This window comes from Numida meleagris, chromosome 2 (assembly GCF_002078875.1).
Source record: "Numida meleagris isolate 19003 breed g44 Domestic line chromosome 2, NumMel1.0, whole genome shotgun sequence".
Lineage (NCBI taxonomy): Eukaryota > Metazoa > Chordata > Aves > Galliformes > Numididae > Numida > Numida meleagris.
The window spans coordinates 145,741,701-145,755,185 of NC_034410.1; the positions used below are offsets into that span (position 1 = coordinate 145,741,701).

The 13,485-nt window shown below is 43.8% G+C and overlaps 1 protein-coding gene across 4 annotated transcripts in view; it reads left to right on the forward strand.

Moving 5' to 3' along the window:
• ADGRB1 (adhesion G protein-coupled receptor B1) overlaps positions 1-13,485 on the forward strand; it is a 206,964-nt gene that overhangs the window by 70,042 nt on the left and 123,437 nt on the right. For all 4 annotated transcript variants that reach the window (XM_021387913.1, XM_021387911.1, XM_021387912.1 and 1 more), the window contains 6 exons: positions 2,026-2,127; positions 3,787-3,893; positions 4,764-4,958; positions 5,942-6,010; positions 10,351-10,459; positions 11,340-11,483. In XM_021387913.1, the coding sequence (XP_021243588.1) occupies positions 2,026-2,127; positions 3,787-3,893; positions 4,764-4,958; positions 5,942-6,010; positions 10,351-10,459; positions 11,340-11,483 (726 nt within the window). The remainder of the gene's footprint in view (positions 1-2,025; positions 2,128-3,786; positions 3,894-4,763; positions 4,959-5,941; positions 6,011-10,350; positions 10,460-11,339; positions 11,484-13,485) is intronic.

Genomic DNA, 13,485 nt, shown 5'->3' on the forward strand with positions numbered 1-13,485 from the left:
TCTGTTAAAAAAAATATATATACACATATATGTAGTTATGAAGCAACAATAAAAATAAATAAATAAAAGGAAGAAATGGTTCTCTCCTGGCCTGGGAATTGCTTCTGCACTCACGGGCAAGACAATGTCAGACTGTCAGTGCACTTCTAAAGAGCATCTCTGATCCACAGCATCCCTCAGTGGCCCCCAGGGAGACTGCAGGGGTGAGGAGACCAGGAAGCTTTGAGAACTCAGAGGAGAAAGGAGAGGTCAGATGTGAACAAACACCCCCTCTGCTCTTTGACAGGCAGTATTTGCTTTGTTGCGTTGCAGCTGAGATTTCTAGAAGTTTCCCACCCTATGCTCCAAACTCTCCTTTCAAACTGCATTTTGAAGTGGCCATATGTTGCCATGGTCAAAGCACTGGGCCACAAGGCAGGGGTGTTGCATTCAGCTCTAGAAGTAACCACATCTCAATCAGAAGCAGATGATTTCATCTCTCTGTCCTATAGCTCCTTGTCAACAACTTAGATATAAAGCTGTCGCTTTTCTGCCCATGTTCAGCCTTATCTAAGTCATGAGTTGTTGGCATTGGAACTATTTCTTTGTATGTGCAGAGCACAGCAGGGGTTTTGCTTGCCCTCTGGGATTTCATTATAATAGTGATTACTCAAAAGGGAATTTTAAAAGAGGAGAAAACATCTGTTTTCAAGCAGGGAGCGTAACGTGTTTATTGTCAGTGTCTACTGGTTGCACTAGGAAAGAATCTGCATTTGAAATACGGCTGGGGCTTGGAGACTTATGGTCTTGGAGCTTGACTCCAGGAGCTGTGATATGCAGGCAGCTTCTTGGATCCTCTGTGAGTCCTTCAAAGCAGTAGGACTTGCCATGCCTTCTAGTCTTGAGGTTAAGCCTTCTTCATAGGCAGTTTGGTACCTTGGGTAGTTCCGTTTCCAAGGTTTTACTGCTAACACAAACCCTAAGATGGTCTACATCATTGCATCCGTGGGACAGTCCCATCTAGAAGGATGCCTTCAGGATCATCACAAGCAGATCCCTTCAGAACAGCACGAAAACTCAGGACAGTTATCTTTTTTGTTATGCTAGATGTAAATTTTCCCTACAACTTTGCACATTCCCACTGGCACCACTGGACCTTGGCATGGGCAGTGTTTTCCTACATGGGAAGGAAGCTCAGCAGGCAGCTGCCCAGCTTCATGGCTGGTTGGCTTTGGCTTTGCAGCTGCCATTCCTGGCCAGCTGCAGGCATGGTCTCAGCTTTCTCTTTATTGTTAGTTTGGAATGCACAATAAATAAATGTATAATTGAAAACCATTAAATATAATTTTCCCCTTCCACACTCTTAGGAGTGATAGATAGCTTTAACACCCTTCTCATGGCTCCTTTCATTTTATGTGCTGCAAGTAATGAGTTTCTCAGCACAAACCCTTCCTTCTGTGATGGGTATTTTTTTCAGGCCCCAGAGACTCCGGGGCCAATATTTCTACCCTTCAGCAGAAGCATCCAAAAACTTTCTCCTTCCAAAGGGCTTTTTCTGTAACTTCTCTAAACATCCTTGGCACATTTTTGCAGTCCTCCCGGATTCTACAGCAGCATTTGGAAATGAGCTGCTGATGCAAATTGGTGCTCAGTTTTTTTTGTGTCCTCCAATAAGATGGCAGCAGACAGAAGACCTGGATGAAGGCCACCCAGAGGATATTCCCATCTGGCTTTTTTTCCCTCTGTTCGTTCCTTCCTTCGTTCTTACCCCATTCTTATTCAGAGCCTCATTTTAATCACTTCCAACCCCAAACATGTATGGTGATCCTGAAGGATGGAAAGAATTGAGTTTGGAGCCCTGAGGCTCACCACAAAAAAAATGGACATCCTCACTTGAAAAAAACTCTTTAGGAAGGTGTAACAATAACAGCTTTCTTCCAAGCATCATGTTTCCCAACCATCCTCCCCTGTTTCCTCTTTCCATGCCCTTTTCCACATCCCTCCTGAGAAGGAGGCTTTACCAATTGAGTTTTTCCTTCCTTGCAGAGCCCCATGAGATCTGTGATGAGGAAAGTCTTGCCTCTGTGGTTTGGAAAGAGACGCCTGCTGGGGATGCTGCAGCTGTTCGGTGTCCTCGCAATGCCACTGGTAAGGATGACTGCGTATCTTGGCTGAAGATTCTCAGATCACCTCTCATCCTTTGGCTTCTAGACAAGGACAGTCTGGTTGTGGGAGGAGAGGATGAGCAAATGGGCTTTCTGCCCTTGTCTGAAGGCTAAGTGAACTCTGTGTGGGTTTCTGTTGTTCCTACCTATTAAACAACAACCTCTTGGTCCATACAGGGCAGCCTGAGGTGGTCTCCCCTCCGGCTACTGCCTACTGCTGGGACAGCTTCATTATTAAGGGCTGCTATGGTATTTCCACCCTATTCTGCAGAAGCAGGCTGGGGTCTACTAGAGCCCACTGGACTTGGGTGTTATATTTCTCTCCAATGACCATAAAAAAGGAAAAAATCTGAATTTTATTGCCCAGTCCTGTTTTGATTATCACAGAACGTCTTGTGTTGGAAGGAACCTTAGAGATCATCTATTTCCAAATCCCTTGCCATGGGCAGGTTGCCACTCACTAGATCAGGTTGCCCAGTGATGCTTTCCTCTCCTCTTTAGAAACCACAACAAGCCTCTAAATATAATATTCAGGTACTCAAGTCGAGAGTCTGGCCATGGTGGTATGAAACAATAGTATGTGGGCATCCAGTTGTTGTATATTTGGCCACATATTCCGCAAGGAGTGGCAAACAATGCAGGGGAGAAGGCTCCAGACGTTCTGGTGGTGGAGATTGTTCCCAGCTGTATGTTTCTGACTCTGAGGCAGGAAAAAAAATAGGGCAGGAGTGTCTGTAACGATCATAAAGTTTTTAATCTTTATGAGTAAGTTTATTGGACGCAGAAAACCCTGAAGCTCTCTTTGACTCATGCATCCTGGAACAGTCAGTGTAATTCCAAATGCTAGCCTAGGAGAAGGGCTGTACCATAGGTCACTGAATCATTTAGCAGCAGCAGTGGAATTGTGGACCCAGCAAAGCCTGCTCCTCAGAGACTTTCCAAATGGCAGTGCAATTGCCTGGGCTATTCCTGTCCCCTTTCTCTTCACTGTTATGTGTGTTCCTCTGCATTGCAATGGCGTGTGATTACCACTGCAAGACTCACTGTACACTGAAGCTAAAGAAAAGCCTGGGGGAGGACTGCAGGCAGCTTTTCAGTTTTTCAACAGATGCAAAGATGGTGCTGTTGGATATTTATTCTTGTTGAGACTGTGTAGGCAGAAGTCAGTGCTTCAGTTGCAAATACCAGACCTTGCCACCTGGGGAGGCTCGTGGGACTTCCTTGAACCAAGAAGAAGCCTGCCTTGCAGGATAGATTAAACTTTCTTTTTCCTTAGAATCATAGAATATTCCGTGTTAGAAAGGACCCATAAGGATCGTTGAGTCCAACTCCGGGCTCCACACAGGGCTACCCGAAAGTCAGACCATATGACTGAGACTATATGACAGAGAGCCTTGACAAGCCATGTCCCAGTTATAAGATATTGCTTTAATTTGCATCTCCTTTTGCTGTCCTGTCTCTCAATAAGAATATGCAGGAGAAGGAAATAAAAATAACCTCAAGCACTTTCCAGATGCTCCTGCTGCCTTTGTGTCTGTAGCTGTGCCTGCATGGCTGCATTGACCTGTCCCAAGTGATTTCCATGAAACTGCATGGCGTTTCAAGTGTCCCCACTCCAGTCTTCTTTTCTTTCCTCTTCTAGGGCTAATCCTTCGAAGATGCACTTTAGATGAAGAAGGAATAGCTTATTGGGAACCTCCAACATACGTCAAATGTGTTTCTATTGATTACAGGAACATACAGATGATGGTAAGGCAGACTGACTTCAACTTTAAACACATTTGGGGTCTCTCCAAATGCTTGTTACACTGTCACAGTTACAAAGAAGAAGGAAAGCAGCATTTCCATGTGAAAGGAAGATGACAGCTCTGTTCTGCTTTTGTCTAATTGCTTTTGTCTTGTGATTGCTTGGGCAATCCATGGACAAGGAATGGTTCCTCACTGGCTGTTTTAATATCTAGTTTGTCAGAATCCAGATCTTACCAGGTCCTCCACTTAACAGAATCACAGAGGCATTTGAGCTGGAAGGGACACTTAAGATCATCTAGTCCAACTCACCTGCGATGAACAAGGACATTGATATCCATTGTGATATCCACTGGATATCACATTATCCATGAGAATGACTGTAACTCTTTTAAATAAGACACTTAATTTTTGTTAAACTTAAAATTATTGCTGTGATGAATTCTCCTTTTTCTGCTGGTCTCCTGTGGCTTGCTTTACAATGGCATTGCCTTTATAAGAACTGTCCTTTTCAGGATGAGCTACAGTCTGAGCTAAAATAGTTCAAGTTTGCTATAAGAAAACAAGGTTTTAGGGCAAAAATCTACTAGCTGGCCTTGGGTCAGCAGCAGAATAGCATTTCTGTAGTAGAATAATCTTTTCTGAACCTACACACAACCTTTTCTTTATGGGCATACAGAAAAATTGACTTTTGCTCTTCTATCATTTTAAAAATATCACAGGCTGTCAGGTCAGCAAAGATTGTCAGATTCATCTGATCTGTGCTCTGAATTACAAGGAAGGTCATAAACCTTCCCCCAGCAATTCCTTCACTGAGCTCATTAACTTGACTTTCACTGTCACTGAAGTGTTTGTCATGTTTCTGTTCCTCAGACCAGGGAGCATCTTTCCAAAGCTCAGCGTGGGTTGATGGGAGATGGGCTGTCAGAAGTGCTCCAGAACCTTGTGGAAATCTCCCAGGATGGGACCAGCTACAGTGGAGACTTGCTGTCCACCATTGATGTACTCAGGAACATGACAGAGATCTTCCGTAGGGCTTATCACAGCCCAACTTCTGGAGATGTGCAGGTGAGCTGAGCTGCATGCTTAAGGCTCAAGGTTTGCTTACCTCTTTTCCGTCTGATTCCATACTGATGAAAAGTAGGATTATTTTCCACCCAAGTGAAGTGTCTTTGTTTGTTAACAAACCCTCCCTTTGAGATTGTTTCCCCCCTGCCTATAAAGTAAGATCTTGAAATTCGAAGTCACTCTGAACTATTTCAACCTGATAGCACTTATGCTGGAAGCTAACTGATATATTGGAACTACAGCCTAATGACTAGAAGTAAGACGACCCTGTGATATTGGGTAGCTGGATGTTGATGTGGGAGAATGTCATGATGGCTTCTCACCCTAGGATTTTACTTTCAGCAGTTGCATATAGAGTGGCTACAAAATATGCCCTTGGGATAGATCAACGCCACACAACTTGAAACATTAAACTGATCCAACAGTATCTGCAAAAGGTGGCAAAACTCGAGAAAAAAATCAATGGTCTTGAAATATCTTGTCTCCTTCCTTCTCATTGTGCGTTTCACGGTCAAACAATTGTGCTACAATGCTTAGCACGCACTTGATCCATCTCTGCTTCTCTTTCAAAGTCACTGAGAAAAAAACATGATAGTAAGTTTCCCTACACTGGAAAAAAAAATGGCAATAGTAGGAAATAGGATAGGAAGTGATTTCTGCAAGGAAAACCACCTTTTAACCAGGTTGTGACAGATGTCTGTCTAATCTGTTCTTCAGAACTGTTCTTCACTAATGAAGACAAGACATACTCCCAGTCCTATTCCTTAGCAAGTAAAATAGAGAAAAAACTTGGGAAAAAAAGTTTTACTGCTGTTAACATCTCTGGGGACAAAAGCCTGTCAAATGCTGTAGGAACCTTTGGGAACTAGAACTTGAGAAGTCTCTTGGATGATCCTCGTGTTCCTTGTGCACCATCATGCCCTTCCTAGAATAGGCCATGTTTGGCTAACTATCCCTTTTTTACTCTTGTCTCCTTTCTCCAGAACTTTGTCCAGATAATCAGCAACATTTTATCGGAGGAAAACCGGGACAAGTGGGAGGAAGCTCAGCTGGTATGAACCTTCAGCACCTTCTGTGAAACAAGTCAAGTCTTCTGCATAGGCTTAGGCCATGACAAGGGGTATTTCCAGTGGTCTACATGGCTCTTCTTGTCCATAATGCATTCTGTGTAACGTGAATCTGTTTCATGTTGCCACAGACCACGGAATATCTCTACCCATCACTGCTGTTTTCCTTGGATAACTCTTTATAATGAAAGAGACAAACAACTTGGATATGATCAGCTCCGATCAGCTTCAGAGTTGACCACCTCTGCAGGAGTTACTACAAATCCGCTGATGCATGCAACTGGTTGTTTGGGTGAGCTCAGTGCCAGCCTGAGTAGCTCTGTAAGCCACAAGATCTCAGCCCTAAGCCAGAGTCTCTGCATGAGTAAGGGCAAAAAACGTGGTGGTGAATACCAAATTTTGGATAGCTCTCAGAGATTAGGCTGGATTTGGAGTTGATAACACTCCTGGCTTGCTATAGTTTCCCTCATGCCAAGATAAAGCAGTGGGATTACATGGTTTTGAGTTCTTGGCTACAAAGATGCAGGACAAGCAGGATTTTCCTTGTTTAGGGCTGTGCTCTGCTCACCTGAGCTTCTGGTTCTGTTCAGCATGAGATGAGCAAACATTCAGTTATATTTTACTTTCTATCCTCTCAAATGCTGAGATTCTGCATAATAATTCTCTAGCTAAGCCCTTGCATGCTGGTTTGCTTTTCTGTCCATGTCATACTTACCCTTTGTATCTTCTGTCATAGTTGCACTCTTTAATTCAGTAAGACCTATTCCTTCTCCCTTTCCCATTCCCTTGGTGAGCCCTCAGGCTGCTCCATGTCTTCATCTCACTGCAGTCTTTGGGAATTAAAATGGAAAACAGTGAAATGGTGAAGAGTGAAATGGTTCTGCCTCAGACAAGCATCAGCTCAGTTGAACTGGACAGTGGTAATGCTCATTCCTTCCATGTCCATTCCTCATTATTATACCTTGGAACAAAAATACCAGCTCATTTTTGTCACAGCTTAAAAAATAACCTGGACAAGGAACAGCCTTTATGAGAGATCAGTCTTATGGAGAGTACCCATAGGTGTGGAGCAGAACATGGCAGCCCCTTTTTAACCATCTCTTGTTGCTGTAAAAGTCATCAGAGAGGCAATGCTAAAGAAACTGAAAATACTAAACAAACAAGGTGCACACTCATTGGTAGTTCAGAACATGAAGCAGGAATACTCAGGTGCTCTATTATTTCTTCAAGCTACAGGACCTGGACCAAGAGCTGAGGATCCTTGTGGACCTATCCTCCTCTTATTTCTCCTTGAGATCTGTTTTTTTTTCCTTGCATTTGGAAGGGGATGGCATAGTCTGGCCCCAGGCAAGATAAGGGACCAACTGCTCAATTTCAAGACCACAGGTGTGTGTACATATTTGAGAACAGTGCAGAGGAGTCTATTGAGTTGTCATGACAACAGGGAAATCCCGCTGATCTCCATAAAAACAGCTGCAGGTTTCACTCTCTGGCAATTTGTTCCCATCAGCTTTCCCTGTACAATCTGCTCTTTGTACCTATAGATACAGCCCAGCCTGCCCTCAGCATTACATCAACCTGTGCGAGGAGTGGAACCACGATGCTCTGAATTGCCATGAAGAAAATGTTTGCCTGGCATTTATTTTTGTGGAAATAGTGATGACAGCACAACACTGTGACTTTAGGAGAGAAACTGCCCTCAGAAATCTTCAGACACTGGATGGCAAAGACATTTCAGCAGTCTCTGTCCTTCTCGTTCAAAGCTTAGAGAGCAAACCCATGCCTCGTATTTCACAAGGTCAACCATTTCTTTTAAAATAAGAGCTTTGGCTTCTAATATCTTCATTAGAAATAAACCCAACATCATTACAGTCTCATGTTCCATTGCCTTGTGCCCCCCCACATAGAAGATGGGAGGAAAAGATATAAAATAAAATAAACCAGAAAGGCATTCAGATAGAGAAGGGCTATCATCTTTTTGGGGAGGTTACATTAGCTGTTTTATGATAGAAACCTGAAAGACAATGGCCAGCATAGCTTGGGGTTAATGTGACATTGTGATTTCAGTCTGTAACAGAGTATAAAAATATACTGTTAAAAATAGTCTCCTCAGTTTTTTCTCCTTATGTGCACACCTGCTGTACTGGCAGGACTTTTTGATCTGATCTTGATACAGTTTTAGTCTCACCAATATTCTTTTGGATAGATAGACAGAGAGATATGCATGGCCACCCTTTTGCTCCTTGCCCATACAGCCTTCCTTCTGCTACCATCCCATCCTTGTGTCCTCCTGTTCTGCTTGTCCTCAAAGACTGACAACCCCAGGGAAAAAAAATGATAGTGATGGAGAAGGAAATAAAGAGATGTGAGGAGTTGGACTGCTTTTCTTTGACCTCCCATCATGTTTGCTAAGCCCCTGCAGGCGACTGTGCTTGAGGAAAAGACAGGTAGTAAGCGGAGTTCATTTCAGGTGGGTTACCTTCTATGAAATCAGTCACTGCAAAACCAGTTTGACAGCCTTTTGCATGCACAGTAAAATACAGGCAAAGAAGAATTATTGCCAATATCTTAATTATATGGTAAATACCAGGGAAAGAAAGAGAAAAAGAGAGAAACTCCAACCCTGCCTGGGCAAGAATCAGCTTGGTTATTTGGAGAGTGAGGTCTTGCCATCAGCATGGAAAAGCATGAGAAGGGATGATGATGCTTTTTGGCATAGAATTATGTGATCTGGTACCTGCGATTTGACATTAGATCTTGGAGATCCTTGCTAAGCATGTGTTTGTTGGACCATTTTTTGCTCCAAAATTAGCCCTTTGGCTAATTGCCTGGGATATGGTCTCTTCTTCAGGTAGTTTCTGACTCAGGTCAACAAATGGCTGAAATGCCTGTGTCAAGAGATCTGGACCAGCAAACTGTGATCAAGGTACCAGGTGGGGTTACGACTGACTGTATTAAATATGCAAATGACCCCTGCATCACTCTTCTGCCTCTTCTGTTCATAGGCAGGTGAGAATTCAAGGCTGCAGGTCCTTCAGGTGTTTGGATTTAGCCAAAGTAGAATCACAGAGTCATTATGGTTGAAAAAAACCTCTAAGATCATCTAGTCCAACTGTATTTTAAGTAGTTTAAAAGGTTTTTAAGTAGTTTAAAGGTTTTTAAGTAGTTTAAAAGGTTTTTCTTCTGGGGTGGTCAAGCCATGTGTCGCTGAACACAGCATGATTCATCTCAGGAATAATGTTTAGGGGCTGGATTCCTGCCTTTAAGGATGCTCTCCCCTCCTTCCATGAGCATTTAAACCTGAATTTCTTTGAAGCGCACCATGGCACACTGATCTTTGATCCAGAAGAAGACTCAGACCAAAGAACAACGCTTGGAAATTCAACAGAGAGTAAGAGTGGAAGACAGGTTAGATCTCCACACTCACCAGCTGCTGCACACTCTTTTATAGTGTCTCATCAAACAGACATCCGAAGTTCCCTGAGATGCTCCAAGTGGAAGGGGAAGCAGTGAGCCCTTCCTTCACTTTTGTTCCCTGCTTATCCCTTGAGATCCCATTGTGCTTCTTCTGTGCTGTCCACATGTGAGAAACATTCTCCCAAACATCCCTCCTGGAAGCAAGACTGAAAACCAGACAGCTAGAAACCTGCTCTTATCTACAGTGTAGGCTGGAGTTTTCAGTTTGGTGTGTTAGCAAAATAACCATCCTATTGGAGGCAAGGTCTCGTGGACTCCCTCTCGGCAGGAAACGTATATATATATATACAAGTCAGAGGAAATCATGAGTGTGTTTCTCAGGCCAAGTGTTGCAGTACCTGAGGGCCAGGGAAACTTAAGGCTTGGAAAAAGCTCTCAGAATTTGACATAGGGCAGAGCTTCAGCACTGATCTCTTCTTCACTTTCTGACATGATGTCTCTGGGTGGGCAATTGCAATGCCAATGGCTTGTGTACTGCTAGGCTGGGCCACGTACTCCAGCCAAAGGACTTGGAAAGACCGTGTAGCTACATTTAGTCAGGGCTGCCAAGAGTCTGTCCTGACGTGTTGCTCTTCTTGCATTAACTGCAAGAGGAGGGCCATAGCAAGCATCAGCTGTAACTTATCTGCTCTGGATATGGTGGTTGATAGTAGAAAGAATCCTAAAGGAAAGGAGGTAGATTATTTTCTGCTCCAGAGATTCCCAGATATTTTGCTTTGCTTTGCTTTGAGACACTGCCCTCCAGCCTCAATTTTATGAATTACTATTTCTTGCCCCTTTGTTTTTCTAGGCTCCCTTAGCTGCATTTTTATTAGCTGTGCTACTAAGTATTGTCCTTCTCTCTGCAGATAGGGCCTAATGCCAAGGAGTTGTTCAGGCTTGTGGAGGATTTCATTGATGTCATCGGCTTTCGCATGAAAGATTTCCGGGATTCCTACCAAGTGACGGACAATCTGGGTGAGCTGATTCGCACTCTCCATGTTGGGTATAGACCCCAGGAATCTGTAATTGCAGTGCAGTATGCATAATCTTGGATGTGGGAAGGGAAAGAGGGAAGGCAGCAGGTGGTAGAACATTAAAAGGTCTGGGGACAGACATGGATGATCGTAACTGTGGGGTGGCTCTTCTCCAAATAAGCTAGGACTTGAGCCTGAAGAAAAGATGGGCACAAAATGGTTTGTGAGATATGTATAGAACCATGAACAGAGAACAGATGACAAACTGGAAAGAATTAAGCTAGTTCTTTTGTTTTTTAGCACAAGAGCTGCACAGCAGCCAATGAAGTGATCAGGCAGCAAACAAACAGCAGGCAGTATTTGATTTATGCTGTATGCACAATCACAGCATGGAACTTGTTGCCAGAGGATGCTGCGGAAGCCAAAAAGTACAGATTGGTTCATGATGGGATTAGGAAAATGCACAAAGGAGAGTTCCATTGGTGGCTATTAAAGTTCATTGTCTGGATGTAACCACAAGCTGAGGAAGTCCCGCTGACTGCTAGAAGCTGGAAGGACAAAACAAGAGAAGTCTTGCTTTGTTCTTTCTTACGCTTCTGTAAGCATCTGCTTCTGGCCACTCCTGGAGTAGAAAGATCTCTTCCAGGTTTAGTGCAAGCATGTCCTTTTCAAGGAACAGAATCATGAGACCTAACAATTCATGCCATCTTCCTTCACGTATAAACAATATCTGAATATAGCATAATTCCACTAGCTGCTGAGATCCGTCCTCATGGCTTTGCTCTCTGATTCCCCACTATTGACTCCAGTGGGTTTTTCAACTTGTGTGAATTTATTGAGGCTGGTCTTGCTTACTGATTTTATTTGCTTTTTCCCTCTAGTCCTCGGCATTCACAAACTGCCCGCTAACGCAGCAACTGACATTACCTTCCCCATGAAAGGCTGGAGAGGCATGGTGGACTGGGCCAAGAATTCAGAAGACAAGGTCACTGTCTCCAAGAGCATCCTGTCTTCGGGGCTGGCAGGTAGGCAGCACAGTCAGAGCTCTCTAGAAGAAAATGTCGTCTTCTCTATCTAACAGAGGTCCCTTCCATTTGGCTATCTTCAAATTCTCCTTCCAGCTGATCTGGATTGGCTCACAAAAGCTCACCATAGCATTGCTGAGTGCAAAGAAGGCTTTTAGATGTGATTAGACCAAGGGTCAAATCTGAACTCCTTGAGGAAGTTCAACATCATGTTTAAAAAACAGAAAGAGTCAGCACAGAAACTCAGGGCGTCACTATCTTGATGCTTGCTTCTTCTAAGGCTTTTGAACAAGCAATAAGTGAAAATATCCCTGTGTCTTCTGAGTTGCTCTGTTCTTCGTGTATGTGGGCACTGAGCTCAGTCTGCAGTCCTCTCGCTGCAAGGCATGTTGGGTATTGAAATGAGTCTCTGGTGCCCCTATGAATATTTTGGGTTTCTAATAGGGATAGACAGCAGCATTGGTCTCTGTTGGTGCCTTATAAGTATGGTTAACCAGCGTAAAAATGTAGCTGTGATAGAGTGAGAGCCATGGAGGAAAACAATGTTGTTGATGTCCTCTGAGACTGGATCCAGTCCTGGAAGAGCCATCCAAGGGTGAACAGCTGAGGCTTAGCACATCAGGCTGAGCAACTGTTGGATCTGGGTCTTCTAGCAAAGCCTTTACCTGGATGCCAGCCCCAGCAGAAAATGCAAACAAGATATTCCTGTGCTGGCAGTGAGCCTTAGCATCTGGCAGAATTGATCACTGGATTTTCAAAAACAGGACTAAATTAGGCTGATTGCAGGGAAATGGTGGGTTTTTCTTGTAGTCAGCCTGGCACGTAGCATTAGTGGTTAGAGAGATCAGGCTGCTGGTTACTGCACCGGGATGTGCTGTCCTTCACAGGTACTAAGGCAGGAGACAATGAGCTATGTTGGTCAAAGTTTGCACTTTGTCATATCAAGACCTCGTGTCATAGGTTTCCTTACTCAAGTTGGAAATAACACTGCCATAATTTCTACCTGGGATATCTGAGGCCAAGAAGAGCTAAGTGACAACCTCAAGAGTAAAGAGTGAGTTTCTGGCACAGCAAGGACCAAAGCCAACAAAACTCCTCCTGTTTTGTAGTGCCTTGAACATAGCGTTATCTTCCTAGAACTTCGAGCATGTTTACAGGGTTCTTTCAGCTTATTTGAGGAGAGTGGGGAACTTTCACCTTTATATACTGTTAATCACTTGTTGGACAAACTTCTGGCTCCAGACATAAGCAGAGTTGATCCTGCTCTGGTGATGACAGTTATCCTTGGAGGCATCACTTATGCCCCTGTTGGGCTGTTTTTGAGATATCATTGCAAAGAGATGCTGTAAGGCCCCTAAGCAGTAGCCACTGTGCAAACAGAAGGTAACGTTTATCCTGAAGAACCAACTTCCTCTCAGTTTTCACATTTCTGTGGTGTCCTCTTCCACCAGGGCTGTACTGCCCCGCCTAGTTCGAACCAAAAGAGAATCCTCCAGCTCTATTTTAATCAGGATCCTCTGCCTTTTTTGGAGGATCCTGAGGTAACCTCCTATGGTCTCATAGGAGCCCACATTGCTTCTGTAAATGTCCTACTGCATTCTCTTAGCAAAAAGGAGGAAAACTCTCTTTGAAGGAAGTAGGATACTTGTTTGCAGAGGAATTCATGACAAAGGCCAAAAGTCTGTGTTGACTTTCCAAGTGAAACAAATATTAGGCAATTGCTCTGCAACCTGTCAGTCTGTCCTGGTTTTCACCTGCTATCTCATTTGAGCCCAATATGACAAACATGCAGAGCTGTATCTTCCCTTCTGGGGAAGTGAGCATATTCTAAGATCAGCTTCAGTATGAGACATCGGAGAAGCCCCATGGCAAGATACATCCCCAAACTTCCTCATCTCCAACTAACTTATTTCTTCTCCACTCTGACAATTCAACCTCAGGGATGCCTCTACTGCCTGTGCTTTTTCCAGGGAAATTCTTGCTAATTTGCAGCTGTGCTGAG